Source organism: Orbicella faveolata, unplaced genomic scaffold (assembly GCF_042242905.1).
Source record: "Orbicella faveolata isolate gen_17 unplaced genomic scaffold, um_ofav_v1 contig_46, whole genome shotgun sequence".
Classification (NCBI taxonomy): domain Eukaryota; kingdom Metazoa; phylum Cnidaria; class Anthozoa; order Scleractinia; family Merulinidae; genus Orbicella; species Orbicella faveolata.
Window position 1 is genome coordinate 4,319,038 of NW_028301576.1, and position 16,406 is coordinate 4,335,443.

The window sequence follows — 16,406 nt, forward strand, 5'->3', positions numbered from 1 at the left end:
CCGAACTAAAAGTCGTGACCAGAACAGTGACTGAGTATTCGACCCAAACTGAGATCTATAACGTTAGTTGTTGGTGTCTCAGAAGACGATAATACTACTCAAGTTTACTCACTTATTTTTATTCCAGATAAATTCGTAGAAGTTCATCACCCGATTTTGTAGAGTCCCTGGAATGTTTTGATCTAACATATGCGCCTGAAATATAACAAACAGCGGTTGTGATTAACCACTAACTAGAAAGGAAAAATGGAAAAGCGTGAAGAGACCCTGGACTAACTAACGTAACAAACCTGAATGGCTCCAAGCTTCTGCTCGTACTTAACTCGTCTGATCTCAGCGTTGGCCAAGGTAGAAGCGATGTTACCGAGGACAAAACCAAAGAAAAGTTTTCCAAACACCATAACAAAACTTGCTAGGGCTGTACAAAGAGGAGAGAATCAGAGTTTAACCTACAGAGCGTTTTCACATGACGTAACGGCAGCCATATTAGTGCTCCAAAACAATGAAACAGCGGCCTTGTGTTGTCCCAAAGCAATCCTGTGGGACTTGTACTCTTTTTTTTGTGTAAATATTTCCTTTTGTAACAATAAATTTGCATGACTACTAGCCACGTGAATGAAAACGCTCTTTTAGAATCTTCACTACATAAAAATACAAGGGAATTCTTTGTCTTTGCTGGCATAAAGTTGTACCTCATCATACCTTCTTGGTACGCTTCGGTACGCTTCGTTGGCGCTTAGTTCGTCTGGGTTGGGCAATAATACCCGTGAGATGCCAACGAGCGCCTGATAACCAAAAAGGTATGATTAGGTTTTTAGCATACTCAAATTTGGCGAAAATTCGGCGATATCCGAGCTGAATTGCAAGATATCCGGACAGTAGACAAGGCTCCTGATTGGTTTATAGCTGGGATCTTCGGCGCGGAAAATCAAGTAGCCAGCCTTTTTTAAGTTTAAAATTGATCAGCTGTGTTAGTGAGCCTACCCATTTCCTGGAAGTTGTCACCATGAATGTCTCCATAGCCCGTCGAAGTCATGGTAGTTAAAACCCAGTAAACTGCGGTACAGTAACGTGGCAAGGGAGGCGAGTTTAAGAGTTCTGAAATGAAATATTTCTCAAAATTTACACGTAGCCTTCACGCTTCATTTAGGAAACAAGAATCAAAAAGTGGCTCATTACTGGAAGTGACCAATTGGTGGGGTAAAGGTATAAACGCCAGTTGACTTCCAAAAAAAAAGTTAAAATCTAAGGTTGTACTATGTGAATACGTTGGGGAGGACTCAGCAGTCTAAATATATGCCCTGCAGGGCCAGAGATTGGATTATTTATTATTCTTGCCCCGCGTTTTTGAAGAGTTTGGATGTTTGATCTAATGTTATTTTCAGCCGATAAAGCGGATTTCAATCGAGTGTATTGAAACCAAACCAATCAGAGAGCACGCAGAGGTAGCTGACGCGACGTGAGTCACGACTGGTTTTGTTTTTACTTCTGATTGGATGACAAAATGGCGCTCACGTGACGTAGTAATGCAAAAGCAAAGCAAAGTGAATTTCTTTTGACACTCTTGAAAACGGCTCTTTATCAGCAGTTTTTAGTACTAAACTCCTGAAGAAGGACTGGCTGTTAACAAATTACTGTTTAAACAATGTATTTTTGGTTTCAAAACGTATTTACAGATTTGTTGTGGGCATCTGCCACCACAGGAATACCTACCTTGATGTTCGATCCAGTTGCGATCAGGAGAACATTCATTCAATGGGCATGCAACGCAGTACCAAGAACAGGCAAACACGTGAATACATATGATCAGCTGGAAGATGAACTTGCTCATGCGTACTTTAGATACACTGAAAACAAGCACGAGAAAACAAGTTATGAATTCAGAGTTGGATCGCTATTGGTTTATTATTCAACAATTATTCAACTCGCGCTTGTTTGATATGAGGTGATTGTAGCCAACGAGGTGCGACAAGAGATTATCAAGGTTCCCCCATATAGGCCTTCTATCCAAGGTAACCCTCTTAAGTTATTTTTAAACATGGTACCCAGTTCTTCCGAGAATGTTACTCGCGCGATGCGTTTTTCTCGAAACTACCTGAGACGAAATGGCGGGAACGTAAGTTTATATGTTTTGGTTTCGTTTCATACCAGGAATGTTTAAATTTTTGCTCTATCAACCGCTTTTTTTTCAGCTGGGCTTTCATTTATTTTGTGTTCGTTTGGCTGTTCATTATTTTGCCATTTATTCGGTCTCAGGGAATTTAATTGAGCAAACTTTAACGGCAACGGCAACGAGTACAATGGCTGTGTAAGCGTGCGTTATAACTCTTTCTTCATTTCTTTGCCGTTGTTTACAAAACAAAAACTGCTTTTGCTACTTGGGCAGCGAGCGTCTGCCTGCACTTTCGACCATCAGATCCACCACGAAAACATCCACGCAACGCGGGAGTAACATCCGCGGAAGAACTGGGTACAATGTCTAAAAATAACTTAGGTGACTCCCTATAGTTTTACGATCCCACGCGCGCTGAGGACGAAAGCTCAAGTAATTTGCGCGCGCTCGAAGGAAAACGTTAGTGTGTTTGGATATTTTCTGACGTCAACATGAGCACAAAAAGCAAAACTGACAGTGAATTTTCTCGCGTTTCCTTCAGTGAAATTCCGTAAACTTTGGCAGATTGGCAGTAGATATTTTATTTCAGTCGGAGCTCGTTTTTCAGGGGAATTGATATGACCAGATTTTTTGCAGCGGTAAAAGACATAAATTTGAAAACAAACGAAAAAACGGCCTCTACAAACCCTCCTTTTTTCGTGTTTAAAATTCGTATCCCGCTGGAAGCGATGTGTTGTAAAAATTTTGGAAGATTTCAAGAAAATTCAAGAAAATCACAAATAAAGCCACACAAACAGTAAAAAACACATTTGTTTGGGCATTTATAATTCAAGACCAAAGCCCAAAATTTTAACAGAGATGATAGCAAAACACTATTTAATCATTCGTTATTACATGTAATTATATAGCTGCATCAAAATCCAATATTGCCAACAGGTCTATTTTTATTAATTTTTGCCAACTGTCCAAATTTAAAAGAAATTGGATAGTTTTTGCTCGAACGTTTAGTTTAGCTTTGAACAAACTGTCCAATCTGAGAAAAATCTGGATACCTTCCATCAACCAATCAAATGTCAAGATAAATAAACGAACCGAGTATTGGCCAATCAGGTTGGAGCTATTATCACTGCCATCAAACGTCAGCCAGCGATGGTAGCTCGCTCAGTTTTAATATATTTTGATAATGGCGGAATTTCCCGACCTTTCTCTCCACCTTTTTGACGTCTCAAACTTTCAATTGGAATCTTCAGCTAGGTTTGCAGAGATAGATGGTACTGATTTAATCGAGATGAGGGAGAAAAATCACAACTAGAACGCCCAAAGCACAAAAACCTGGGTTAAAGTGCTTGACCTGAGGCGTGCTGAGCGAAGCGGAGTGAGAAAGGTTGAGGAGATATTCCCGAAGACGAGCTTGACCACGTTCTTTGCCAATTTTATATAGAGTTAAGACAGCAAAATGGAGATGAACACGAGCCAGATAGCCTTGTTGTTATGCAAGGCTCCTTAGACCGCCGTCTAAAATACAACGGCAAGAGTTACAGCATACTACGAGTAGGTAAGTTCGCCATGTTCATCTGTTTTTGGCCTACGGCCTCGTCCAATTTGGCAGTCCTCGGAATTTTTCTCATCCAATTATTTCCAAATTGAACAGCATGTAGTCCTATTACATATACTAATAAGTTTGAAAGGACTGGGTGTGAAAGCGAATGCAAAAACAGCATTCAAAACATAACACTTGCGCGCGCAACGCCATAAATGATTACCCTATGGAGCCACCTTCTCTTATTCCTAATCTTTTGGGCTCAAATAATTGTTTTATTAAAAACGGACCCAAAATATAGAAAAGTAAAGGTGAAGTTGCAAAAGCCGATTTTCAACGCCGACTTTTAACGCAACATTTGGTTGCGACAACATATTAATTGCAGGGTTTTGAAAGTGATCCAAAAACCTGTAACATTGTTGCCTGAGGTTAGAATGTTACGTTAAAAATCGTCTTCAGTAACATACCGTTGCCGACCATTGCCGCAACAAGGTTGCGTCAAAAGTTGTCTCGTGTAACATGGATTAAAAATCGGCGTTCAATAGCCATTTTCGTAATGTGTTTTTTGTTCATCATGCTGCTTACATTGACGTGTAAATAGATCCGCAATCGATGCATCAAACTATGTCGGATATGAAATACAAGGAGCTCGACTTAGTCAGGAATTCCTTCTTAAAGGAACACTCGTAGAAGTGTAACTGACGTTTAATACGTTCAGATTTGATGCTTACTCGATATTCAGCCCCTTTGCCAACTCGACGAAAAATTGCTGCATACGAACAAGGCGTAGTAGGTGCAACAGCCTCAAATACGACAACACAAAGAGCTGTCTGTCCGCCTGCGCCGCTAGAGCGAAAAGGTCGATGGGAAAGGAAGCCAGCAGATCGAGTGGAAACTTTCCTTTAGCGTAGTGGATCAGTAATCTGTGGCCTTCACAGATGGTTTCACCAATGTGATTTGTGTACGCCATATGGAAGTTGAGATATATCTGTTGAAAATCAAACAATTATCTAGTAATTTCATCACCCAAGACCTCACAGCGATTGCTAATCAATTAATTAATGTCTTAATTTAGCGATAATCTTTTCCAGGAACTAGCACAATTCACTACCCCGGGGGAAACTCTCATATGAGAAGGGAAGGGGTGCTCGTTGTACCTTTTCGTGGTTGATAAAGCGGTTTTGGTACGTTTTAGCGTGTTCAGCCTCGAAAGGTCCCCAGTGGGAGTTTTCGCGGTACCCTTTAGGGTATTGAGCGAAAAACAAAATATGACGGGAGACGAGATGTTGTTTTAGAATTGGATGCCTCTTTAGGGTGAAAAATTTTCATGCTACGCCCACAAAACAGGACCTTCGTACCTCTTATGGTTTCGTATCATGGTAATTTCCGACGAGCACCCCCGTCCTTTTTATGTGGGATTCCGTCCCTCCCTCGCGTTCACTGATCCCACGATGAAGCCAAGTGCACCACCGCAAATCCCTGTTATTGCGAACTTGACCATTTGTTAAATTAATCCAGTCTCCGTGCCTCTCGAACAGGAAAAAATAATCAGCTGGAAGATATCTTGGCTCGTGTCATGCACTGCAATAGGCAATTTCCGGGTTGCCTTTTGCCACTGTGTCAAAACAAGTCTTCGTGTAAAACGATTCACGTGAAAATGAGTTTCATTTTGATGCCAATCAAACTCCTTTTCATATGAAAGGTTTTGCACTTGGAATCGTTTTGAAACAGAGGCACAAGGTAACTATGAAATGGCCTATTATCCACAGAGGTTCAGCGATATAACTTATGATAATAATAGTAGAAGTGGAAGTTTTGGCGGGTTATGTTTCTTGTTTTTATTTACTACGGCATGTTATTAGCACCCACCTCAAGGTAAAATGAAAATTCACAAAAATAGTTGAATGCAAATAGATACCATGGGTGATCTTGGAAAGCAGCCTGAAAAAAGGTAGTGGCAGAAGTAATTAGCAGTTTATAATAGATAATAATGGCAATTAATTTAGTCTTATATAGCGCTGCTTATACAAATCTAGCACCGCTTTACAAAATATATAAATCAAATAGGTAAACAAAGAAATATAGAGGTGGTTTCACACAATCGTAGGAGTGCTCGATACAAATGCATGTAGAACGAAATATAAATTGAGATAGCAAATTTGCAAATCAAAAAGATATACTTGTAAAACTAAAATGACTAAATATAATGGTAATTACAGTTTATAGATACGTTTAAAAAGATGCGCCTTGACTTTTGACTTAAATGAAGTAAGCAAAAGTTTATTTTTCACTAGCTATCCGGCCTATATGAGAAACATGTTCTCGTTCCGGTCTACTTCATACAACATGCGTGGAAACTATATACTGGAAATGCCCAAACCTAAAACTACAACTTTTGGTCTCCACTCCTTTACTTATCTGGCAACAAAAGAATGGAATTCTCTACCCAATTTTATAAGGTTATGTAACTTGTCAGACTTCAAAAAGCACATCAGTAAAGCCAATTCATGAAACATGTAAATGACAATTTTATAATTAGTTAATATAAGTCAACTGTAAATATGTAAATAGCAATTTCTATTTTAATTTTTCGTTATCAAATATTTTGTTCTAGGAAATATTAGCTTGTCAAGCTACTCTGAAATTCGAGCTTAAGGTAATTCCTCTGAAATAAAAGTGACAATAGATTTTTGTTCAAACTTTGTCCACTGAATATTTGTCATATGATAACTTCAATTTTGAAATAAAAAAGGGGGGTGCCCATGTTCATTAAGGAGCAGGGAGGCATTGAAAATGCCCCATTTTTGCATTATTTAATGCTTATTATAAGAACGCATTCCCAGTAATTTTACCATCTTTGTAAGCCCGGACTCATAAGAACGCGCATTAAACTACAGTCAATACATTGTTTCGGACCACAAATAAACGTTTAAGTTTGATTCAGACAGAAAGCTAAATCCTTGATTAAAAATTTGAACCAAATTTCTTGACGTGGTTACCGACTGCAAAATAGAAAGGACCACAGTGTATTTGCTATTTTTCTTATTTATTCAATTTTCAGCAATAGAAATTAGATCAGTCTTTTCTCACGCAAAGCTTATGATTAGTTGATCACAGCGACTGGAAAAAAAATTGGGGTGCCCATGCTCGTTGGTGAGCTAGAGCCATTTTTCAACTGGCAGAGCTCAATATCAAGGCAAATCCGTCATGTTTTCAATATGCGCGTGCACAAGCGCGCGCTAATGACGCCATAAATTATGCGCAGTAAGGATGCGCAATGCAAATGTGAGGAATGACCTTAAATAAAGCTTATGTGTGTATGTATGTATGTATGAGCGAGCTGCATGCGCTTAATTGATCAGATCTGATCAGGTAGGGCATTCCACAGTGCAATATGCGAAAATGCTCTTTATGGGTTAATTTGTGACGGTCACAAGCAATGTTTCTGTATTGTAGTAGACACTGGGTGCTTTAAAAAGGTAGAACCTGTATACAAGTCAAGTGGCCCATAAGGCCGGCGCTTATCCGCGGTTTCAGTAGCATAAAGCGACTAGGAGTATTTCTACTTCCCTCTGGATGGAATGCTAGTCCATCGCACTGTTCCCTCCAGGATTAAGTTCACCGATGCAAATTAATACACCGGGGTGGAGATAGGAAATGTGACAGTAAAGTGTCTTGCCCAAGAATACAACACAATCAAGCCCCCGACCGGGACACGAATCCGGACCACTCGATTCGAGGAGAGCGCACTTACTACGCACGAGGTCACCGCGCCTCCACACATTGGATGATTGTTGTGGGATATTTGTCCATTCATATTTGAGAGACTCTTAATTACCCTAGCGCAATGGTCTTAAAATACAAAGCCGGCGATCAAGGATCCTGTCCAGTCCGTGGTGGAGAGTCTTCAAGACTTTAATAGCCGTTGGTCATGCATTTGATTGTCGACCTTTCGAAACCCATTGTACTGTATTTAACGATTCACCTGAATCTGTTTTCTCTCTATCTATCTGCCAGCTTTTCTCAGTTTTTTTTTCAGTTCCACGCTTCGAAACCAAGTTGTCCGTAAGCGCTATTCTGGCTCGATTTCCGCCGCTCATACGAGTTCGATCTACGTTCCTCCCTGAGAGAGAGTTCAGAGGAGGAGCGCGCGCTCCTTTCTCGAACAGCGGTTGGTAATCGAGCCTAAGCGTACGATCGTTGACTTACCATGTACGTTATAGTGAGGGTAGTAGCAAACACAAAAAAGCAGTTGATGTACTTGATGAGCATCAGTTTGCTGTTGGGTAAGATCACGAAGTTGACAAACAGATCGGCCAAATAGGCTTTAAGCGACTTTAAGCTGGCACAGATACGCTGTCCAGCAGTCGGCGTGGGCTCAGCAATTTCTTCAATTTCAAAAGTGGCTTTGTTTTGGTCGCTTCCCTCTTCTTGTTCCTGCAAAAGAGATAACAGATTTTCAAAACAGTCAAATTTAATTCGAAGTGGTATGGTTTGATGTAATATTTCAAAATTTCTACATTGTTACCTTTTTAAACCAAGGGCAGTTCCTTTTAAGCGACATAAAGTGAACCTGTATTAAGGACGTTCGCGCGAAAATTTTCCAACATTGATTTTTTGTGAGACTTTTACCAATGTAGGATGATGAGTTCGTTATGTCAGGTTCCTTAAATAACAAGTTCGCATTTAGCGACCATAGTTTCACGCTCCTTGCAGCTGCAAGATGGCAGGATCCGTGGACAGAAATGGACAGAAATCTTGAAATTTTTTTTTTAACTTCCTACATTGATTTCTTGTTGATTTTTGGACCATGTGGAGACAATTTTAAATAAAATCTGTTTCTGGAAAGAAAATTAGGGGGTAACCGAACATCCAAGATCGTTAAATCCAGGCAAAGCTATAGCAATGGCCTCTGCCCTATCATCGTTAATTTTATTACTTACCGCGCGCGCTCATGCATGACGTGGCGTGTGAATTTTGCATCCGCAGTAAGGATGCGCAGAAACAATTAGCGCGAAAGTCCGAACACAGTTTTCGCGCGCGCTCTTGCTCATGCGATTCAGCGCGCACACAAGGATTAAAAAACAACAAATATGCCGTTGATACAGCGATTACTTTATTTGCTCAATGCCCGCACTAGCCGTGCTATTCTCTCTAGGGACACCGCACAAAATAGCCTTAGAACGCTGATTTCGTAACCCTAGCATACCGCGTGCAGTCCGTGGCAATTGATCACGTGTCCCAATGGTGGGACTCTTACATAAGGCCACTCCCTTGTCACGATAGCTCGTCCAGTCTTTTCGGTTTTACGAATACTTCTTTTCGCGTCCCACCCACCTCCCCGCAGCGATGAACCAGCACTCTTCCAGGAGCTCCCCGCTCCTGACCGCCTTGGGCTGAGTCTCCCATATCTTCTCTAGTCTAAGGCTTTGTTTGCGGATGGTCCTGGTGAGAATATATAACTATTTTTCTTCGTAATTGGACGCAGTGTGTTGATGGTTTTAGTCTTTTATTACAAAGGTATGTTAGAAAAGGTAACGATGCAGAGAACCCAGCAATTCTCAGAGTTTTCGTTGTTATCGAAAGAACCCCCAAAGAACCCGGCTAAATGCAGCGCATGCGTAGTAAACCAAAAAATTGCGACTGAATGCAATCAATCAATATATTTAACGTGGTCGGTACGCTTAGCTAAAAAAGCTAGTTTAAAGGTACGCCACGAAAAAATAAACAGAAAAAAGAAATTATAAGAGCCTTTTGAAGGTATATAAATTTAAATAAATTAAGATTAAGAACTGCCTAATATCAAAATATAAGAATTAACAATGTAGTCACAAGTAAAATATATATGAAAATATGAACATTAAAAGCAGTAAAAATTGATTAAAGATAGATCCACTTCGCGCTCAGAGTCCCGTGAGAACTAATGTCTTTAAGTTGTTTTTAAAAGTAGTGTACGTTTGTATTTTTCGAGATTCGTCCGGTATAGCGTTCCACAATTTCGATGCAGCGTATCTCCATGATCGTAAGCCGAAAGTTGTTGATTGTACTTTTGGAAGGTCCAGTATTTTGGTGCCCCTAAAGTTATAAGTCGAGCACCTTACTGTTATAAGATCACGTAAACTTGCTGGTCTTGCATTGCTGGCCAGTATCTTGAAAACAGTGGACAATATTTTCGCTAATCGCTGTTCACGAAGACTTGAGAGACCGATAAGCTTACAAAGTTCCTCATAAGGCTAGGACTTATCTTTAGAAACAAAACGGAGCGCTCGTTTGTTCACCATCTCTAACTTGTCAGCCGACTTCTTATTACACAAGTGCCACGTTTCGGAGCAGTAATTAAAGTGTGGTAGAATAAAAGCTTTGTAAAGATCCCTTCTAGTCTCAAAAGGCAACAGTTTCTGCATCCTTTTTAATACAGCGATCTGTTGACTGACTTTTCTGCATATTTTAGGGATGTGCTTTTCAAAATTTGATTTCTCATCAATTGTCACGCCAAGAAGTTCCATTGTGTTGGATATGGGAAGTTGTGACTCTTCGCACTTGAAAACTGGATCATCAGTTCCTTTATTTTTTCCCAACACCATCGCCTTGTATTTTGAACTGTTCCTCTTCATACCATTTCGCGCAAACCATATATCAGCACTGATAAGATCATTGTTGATTGTTTCTTCAACGTGGGAGAGTTCATTGTCAGCGTAAAAGATTTGAGTGTCGTCAGCGTAAGAACCGCTCATTAGAATTTCATGAAATGTGGCACGAAAATACTTAACTAAATAAATAACTGGAGTATTAAAAATTGAACTTTAACAAAGGAAATTCTAGATATTCCAGTGAAACTTCAACAAGGGATAACTAAAGTTGAATCGCTATCAAAATAGTGTTAACTTGCGAGCATCGTTACAAGCTTGTTGCATGCAAATTATAAAATCTAATGACTAGATTTTCTGCAATTAAACTAAACCGATTTTAAAGGCCTGTTGTTTATATTTATTCATGTTGCCATGGCAACAGCAGATACACCTTAGTCCAAAATGGCCGCCATTTAAGCATTCTTTTGTTTACTTGGAAATTAGCCCTTGTTGCCTCGTTCTTAAACTGGAAATTCAAAAGAATATTTTCCCTTAAACGAGGCAACAAGGGCTAATTTGCAAGTAAACAAAAGAATACTAAAATTGCGCCCATTTTGGAATAAGGTGTATACGTCAGCTTAACTACCAAAAAACTAAAATTTGAGTTTTTAACTTGATTGTTGCCATTTTTGACGACCAAAGGACCAAGGGTTTTAGAGAAAAATGTGAATGAAACACAGGTATCAAAAACTGTGTTCAGCCACCTTAATACAGCGATCATTCTATTTACCCAATGCCCGCGCTATCTGTACTATTTTTCTTTATAACTGAACACAGTGTATTGAAGTGCACCTCAAGAAGTTAGAGGGGAGGAAAACGTGTTATGCTTCTTTCGTGCTTAGCAACCTCTCACGTGCATCCATAACTCGATAGCTACACGCTGCACGCTTACAATTTTTTAACTGGAATTGGGCGAGATCAGGTTTGCGGGTGAGGACCGCAGACAGTTTGAACGAACTGTATAAGCTCTTTGAGGGGTTTCGTCGTCATATCAAAAACATTTACCAGGCCGGTTAATTCGTAACATTATGGTCATCGCTCTACGGAGATCAGTGTAGGCTATTGACTTTACTGAATTTAATCTTCCGATTATTTCCTATTCCGAGACTGAAGTTTTCAAGTTTGACAGTCTAACTCTTTACTAGTCACCAGGAGCTTTGTATAAATTCATGTGTCTGTCCGATTATTGACATTGAAGATTAGCCAATGAGCGCGCGATAATTTCTACAGTTATCATAAAAATACCTTGAGTTTGTTTTCCTCCTCTCGTTTCTTATCCTCTTCTTTCTTCTTGGCAAAAGCCTTAGCGCGTTCAGCCACCATTCTTTGTCTCTCCTCAGCTGTTTCAAGGATTTTCTTGCGGATTTGAGGATAGTGAGTGAGTACTTCGTCCAGGTCTTTTCTGGTTAACACAAAGACATCAGAATTTGTTTGTGCCCTGGAAAAATAGGAGTCATAAAGAAGTGTTACGACATCAAAGAAAAAAAGGCGCGAAAGCTATGAAAAGATGTTCAAAAGTTCTACAATGAAGCAATTTACTATTTTCTCGTTGGTACAATTTACGCCTTTTTGAGGTTTCTGATAATAACATCCTGGGAACTGAATCATACTCATTGAACTGCGGAACAAAAGACTGACTAAAATATGCAACGAGCAGTTTTTTTGAGCTAAGCTCAGCATATTGTTGGTGCATGTGAATGGGCAGCTAGGAAAAGATACAAAATCAAACAGTTAGAGCCTGTGTGATGCCAGATACGAAAAACCACTGACAACCCACCCTTTGGATGTGGCCAAAAAATATGTGGAAGAGTATTCCTTATCTAATGCAGCGGCACGAGAGGATTCAAAATCAACAAGCTAGAACATTTTACAATTATTCATACAAGTTGCTAAAAGAAAAGCTTTAACGCTTTTGTTCTAACAGCACGTGTGTCTAACCGACCTAGAATGACTTAAATCTCCCGCCAAAAGCCCGTAGTCCCTAAACGTCCCATGACACCCCGCCAGCCTCTCCATCGTGCCGTCAAATAATTATGACTGACCCCGGTGAGGAGGGTTACTCCTTTATATGGGCTATATAGGTATGTGCGGCCCCAAAGGGTAGAGTTTTTCAGTCGTTTTGGTCATGTAGGGTATCGATTTTGGTCATTTTGGTTATGAATAGGGTATGGTTTTAGCACTCTAGTCTTGATTTGGGTATGTTTCTTAGAAGAAGCTACCTTTTCATCTTCATCGATAAAACCGTCAACAAAAGCCCTTCATGACTTATGTTTGGGGCAACTGTGTCAGCCGCAACGGTCATAAATAGGCTATCGAAATTTTGGACAGGTCATAAATAGGGTAGCAAAAAACGCAGATTTTGGTCATAAATAGGGTAAGGGTTTTGGGAAGTGGGCCGCACATCCCCACCCAACTTTTCTGGAAGAACTCCTCCCCTCGGCTAACTGACTATATTCGTCCCTCAATCTTCAGAAATTACACTTTATGTTGTTCTCTCACCATCTTCTTCAAGGGAGATGAAAGTTTTCTTTAACAAGATCGGTTGTTCTCTCGGGGAACCTGATAAACCTTTCTTTATTTTATTGTTACTACAAATCGATCTATCGCTTGTAATAACTAGGTGGATTTTAAAACGTATGCTTCTGTGATTGACTTCAACCTATTGGTCATAACCTGATCGATGCTGTTCTGGGGCAACTGAATACAACGCTGATCTCTCCAAAGAATCTTCCTTCACCCATGGTGTCAAAGATAATAGGTTCATCGTGCTCAGAAACAACTTCCACAGTGCCACGGTGGATAAAATACATCTACACGTATAAAATGTTGAGTTACATTAATAAGTTGTTTATGTCTTTGGCATGGTGAATAGGGCCTATACTTATAGAAGTAGACCTACCCACCAATATGCGGTTATTTTGGGAGATATTTAGAAGTTTCCGAGATATTTAGAAAATATTAAGATATTGAGAAAATTGAGGAATATGTAGAAATAATCCGAGCTTTTTGTATCTGAACCCTGTGTTTTCTTTGCTATTTTCGTGAAACAACACTCAGTTCTATCCCAGAAACATCCATTTCAGTGATTTCCCCGTCTACAAATGCAAGAAAAGTTTCAAAATTTTGGCCCAAGTGATTCAAAATCGGTTTATTTATTTTTTAAACAAAATGATTTCTTTTTTTGTGATATTTAGAAAGTTTTTTGAGAATTTCCGGAAATATATATGGGTGGAAATTTGTGGGAAGGCCTAAATATAAGCTTTCAACCCTAGGCAAAGTAAATAAAGCACAGAATAAAACTAAAGTCCATGTCAATGATTCCCGTATTTTAAGCTTAAGGTAGAATAAGAAGGGCAACATTTTATTTCAACCTCTCCTGCAATATTGATTGTAGCAAATTGAAAAGTGTTGTTCAACATTGCACGACAAGTGGTGAAAGTTGTGGCAACTAACATGTTAGGCGGTAGATTTGAGTTCACCTTCGCCAACGTACGTACTGCTTGGCGCGACGATGCATATGCTGCAAGATTTGTTGGCCTTATTACTGAAGCAACTACTATTTCCAACGAAAAAGTAAATTTAAAACAACGCAAAGAAAATAAATCGGCCATTTTTGGCTCATCAGTTATCAAGCTTTCTTTCACTCAGTTCATGATGGTAAAGAAATCATCGAAATATTATCTCTTAAACTGGTTGTTACAAATAGTCACTAGCTCACAACAAAAATTTCGTAGCTGATGAACCCGCGATACATAAATCTCTTCTTCCAAAATATGCTGTGGAGGCTCGCTCTTTATGCTCTCACCGGCAAGTTTAATATACTATACAAGTCGAAAAATAGCCTAAAATGTCCAGGTTCTCAACTTTTCCGGTGGAGGAAACCAGCTCCTCCCCCAGGACAAACGGCATTAATGGCGACTTTTGCTCCTCTCCAGTTGCAAATTTATTGGCAAGGGCCCGCGTCTCTTTCAGTGCATGTTTTGACCCCGTAGTCAGCAAGTCATAATTTTCTTTGTAAAATAACTGAGATACTACCCAAGCTCTCATTGACCGATAAGTGCATGTGTTTATGAGAGTACGTAAACACGGCTGTGACGTTTTAGATTCGAGCGTATTCTTGAGAAATATTTATAAAAGTAATAGAATACTTTTTCCGTGTTTACACAGCCACATCTAAACACTTGGGGAATTGGGAGTATTTCTTGAAAGTTATGTAAACCCGAGACGCTATTGAGGGTCAGCATTAACATAACTGAACAGCAGATGCGTGAGCTTATATTTGCGGTATTGAAGTATATCAAACCATCCTAACCTCTTGTCCAATATCTCCTTTTCGTACCACATACTCTTTGGCAAGAAAATAAACTGGCTTGACTTTCATGGACAGCATCTTCAAGAAACCGATCTCCGTGCCCTCGAATAAAGGTACCTGATTGGACAAAAAAAAAGAAACAGTTGTTTAGCGGATTAATTTTTTTCGGGATTTAATTAAACTACATGCATGACATCTCGTCGTTCATTTTGGCAAACTATGAAGGACATTAAATATTATTAGAAGCTAGCCATCATAATTGTATAGCGTGGCAGGCTTGCCTTTAGGAACTTTTTCATAGGACTAAGTATGTAAGCTAAAACCGATTCTATCGTTACCCAACCAAAACATTTAGCTAGAGAACGCAGCTTTAATTATGCGGTCGGTTAGGCCTACCGTCCACACTAATCCGTTAAGAAAACGGAGGTTTTCGAAAACGCTCTTCAAACCGGAAGTATGTGAAAACGCCGGCTTTACGTTTTAATGTGGCCGGAAAACATTGTGGAAAACGGAGCTTTTCTAGCCTACAGTGCGGGCGTCTTATTGGGGCGAGTTAGCGTTACAACCTTGCGACCGCCATGTTAGACCGCCATGTTAGACGGTGGGGGATGGGGGAGGGGAAAAATTAGAGGACGCGAGATTTTCTTCGCTCCACCCCTCCCCTATCCTTCCTCTTGCCTATCATTCACCCCCTTGGTAAAACTTTCTTTCTCTCTCCAGTCTTCCACTGCATGAAAAATTCAAGATGGCGGCTACACTTTTTACGATGTCAGCGCTCGCTCGAAAAAATCTCGCCTGCTCTGCAGGCTAGAGCTTTTCGAAAACGATGGCGTAACGATAATCATTTGGTTTCCCTGTCCGAGATCTGAGATTATTTATTTGCTTCAAACAGATGCTGTAAGATTAAGCAAAGCATAATGCTCTCCTGGTACTCTCAGTACCAGGAGAGCAGAAACTACGCATAAATGAGAACAGGTTGTAGAAGACATAAAGAATGGCGTGACTGATGTTGCAAGAACAAGACACTTTGCTGGCCGGTTCCTGAATGATATAAATCTTGAATTTTGATACCCAACTTTGTTTTCTAAGATGTCATTAATCGCCTCTCTAGCTCGATACATCGTGTTATGTCATTGCTTGTTTATAAACAATTACTGGATGAGGGTTTTGTGACATCCAGAATAATGGTATCTATAACGAAAATCTCGACCGTGATTTGTTCTCCGCGAGCCTATTTGCCACGTAATCGGCGCGAGATCACGTGGGTGTCCAATTACAGGTACCCAATTTGAACTTTTTGTAACTGGACACCTGTAATTGGATACCCACGTGATTCGCAAGTCGATTGCGCGCGCTTTAATGGCTTTTTTTGCAATGTTTCCTAGAGTTGTCAAAACATATGAAACGCGCTACATACGTTTTCGCTCAAAAGAAGTTCTCAAAAGACATTTTTAATTGCGAAATTTGTTATAGATACGATTAATTAGTAATTGGACCTCGTGTCGTACAATTCAGGGAGTAATCGTGCTCATAATTTCAAATCGGCCTCGCGCTTCGTGCTCGTCCGATTTTGAAATTACTCGCGGGATTACTCCCTGAATTGTACTCCACTCGGTCCAATTACTATTCCTAAGCAAGGTCGAGGTAGGGTTTATCAGCCGAAGCCGAAGGCTGGGCTGATAACCCTTACCGAGACCGTGATTATTCTGGATATCAAAAAAACCGACTCCAATAATTGTTTTATTATACATCGAACGAAAAAAAATGGAAGTCATGTTTTTGCTTCTTCACTGACGGCAAGCAACACAAAGC

At 39.9% G+C, this 16,406-nt stretch overlaps 1 protein-coding gene across 1 annotated transcript in view; it reads right to left on the minus strand.

The window, feature by feature from the left end:
- Positions 1 to 16,406, minus strand: part of LOC149098040 (uncharacterized) — a 63,139-nt gene that overhangs the window by 4,808 nt on the left and 41,925 nt on the right. The window contains exons 33-42 of the mRNA XM_089277543.1: positions 14,595 to 14,711; positions 12,956 to 13,092; positions 11,528 to 11,720; positions 7,863 to 8,090; positions 5,523 to 5,594; positions 4,385 to 4,641; positions 1,714 to 1,847; positions 985 to 1,098; positions 291 to 418; positions 113 to 195 (exon numbers count right to left, since the gene is read on the minus strand). Coding sequence (XP_089133669.1) covers positions 113 to 195; positions 291 to 418; positions 985 to 1,098; positions 1,714 to 1,847; positions 4,385 to 4,641; positions 5,523 to 5,594; positions 7,863 to 8,090; positions 11,528 to 11,720; positions 12,956 to 13,092; positions 14,595 to 14,711 — 1,463 coding nt within the window. The remainder of the gene's footprint in view (positions 1 to 112; positions 196 to 290; positions 419 to 984; positions 1,099 to 1,713; positions 1,848 to 4,384; positions 4,642 to 5,522; positions 5,595 to 7,862; positions 8,091 to 11,527; positions 11,721 to 12,955; positions 13,093 to 14,594; positions 14,712 to 16,406) is intronic.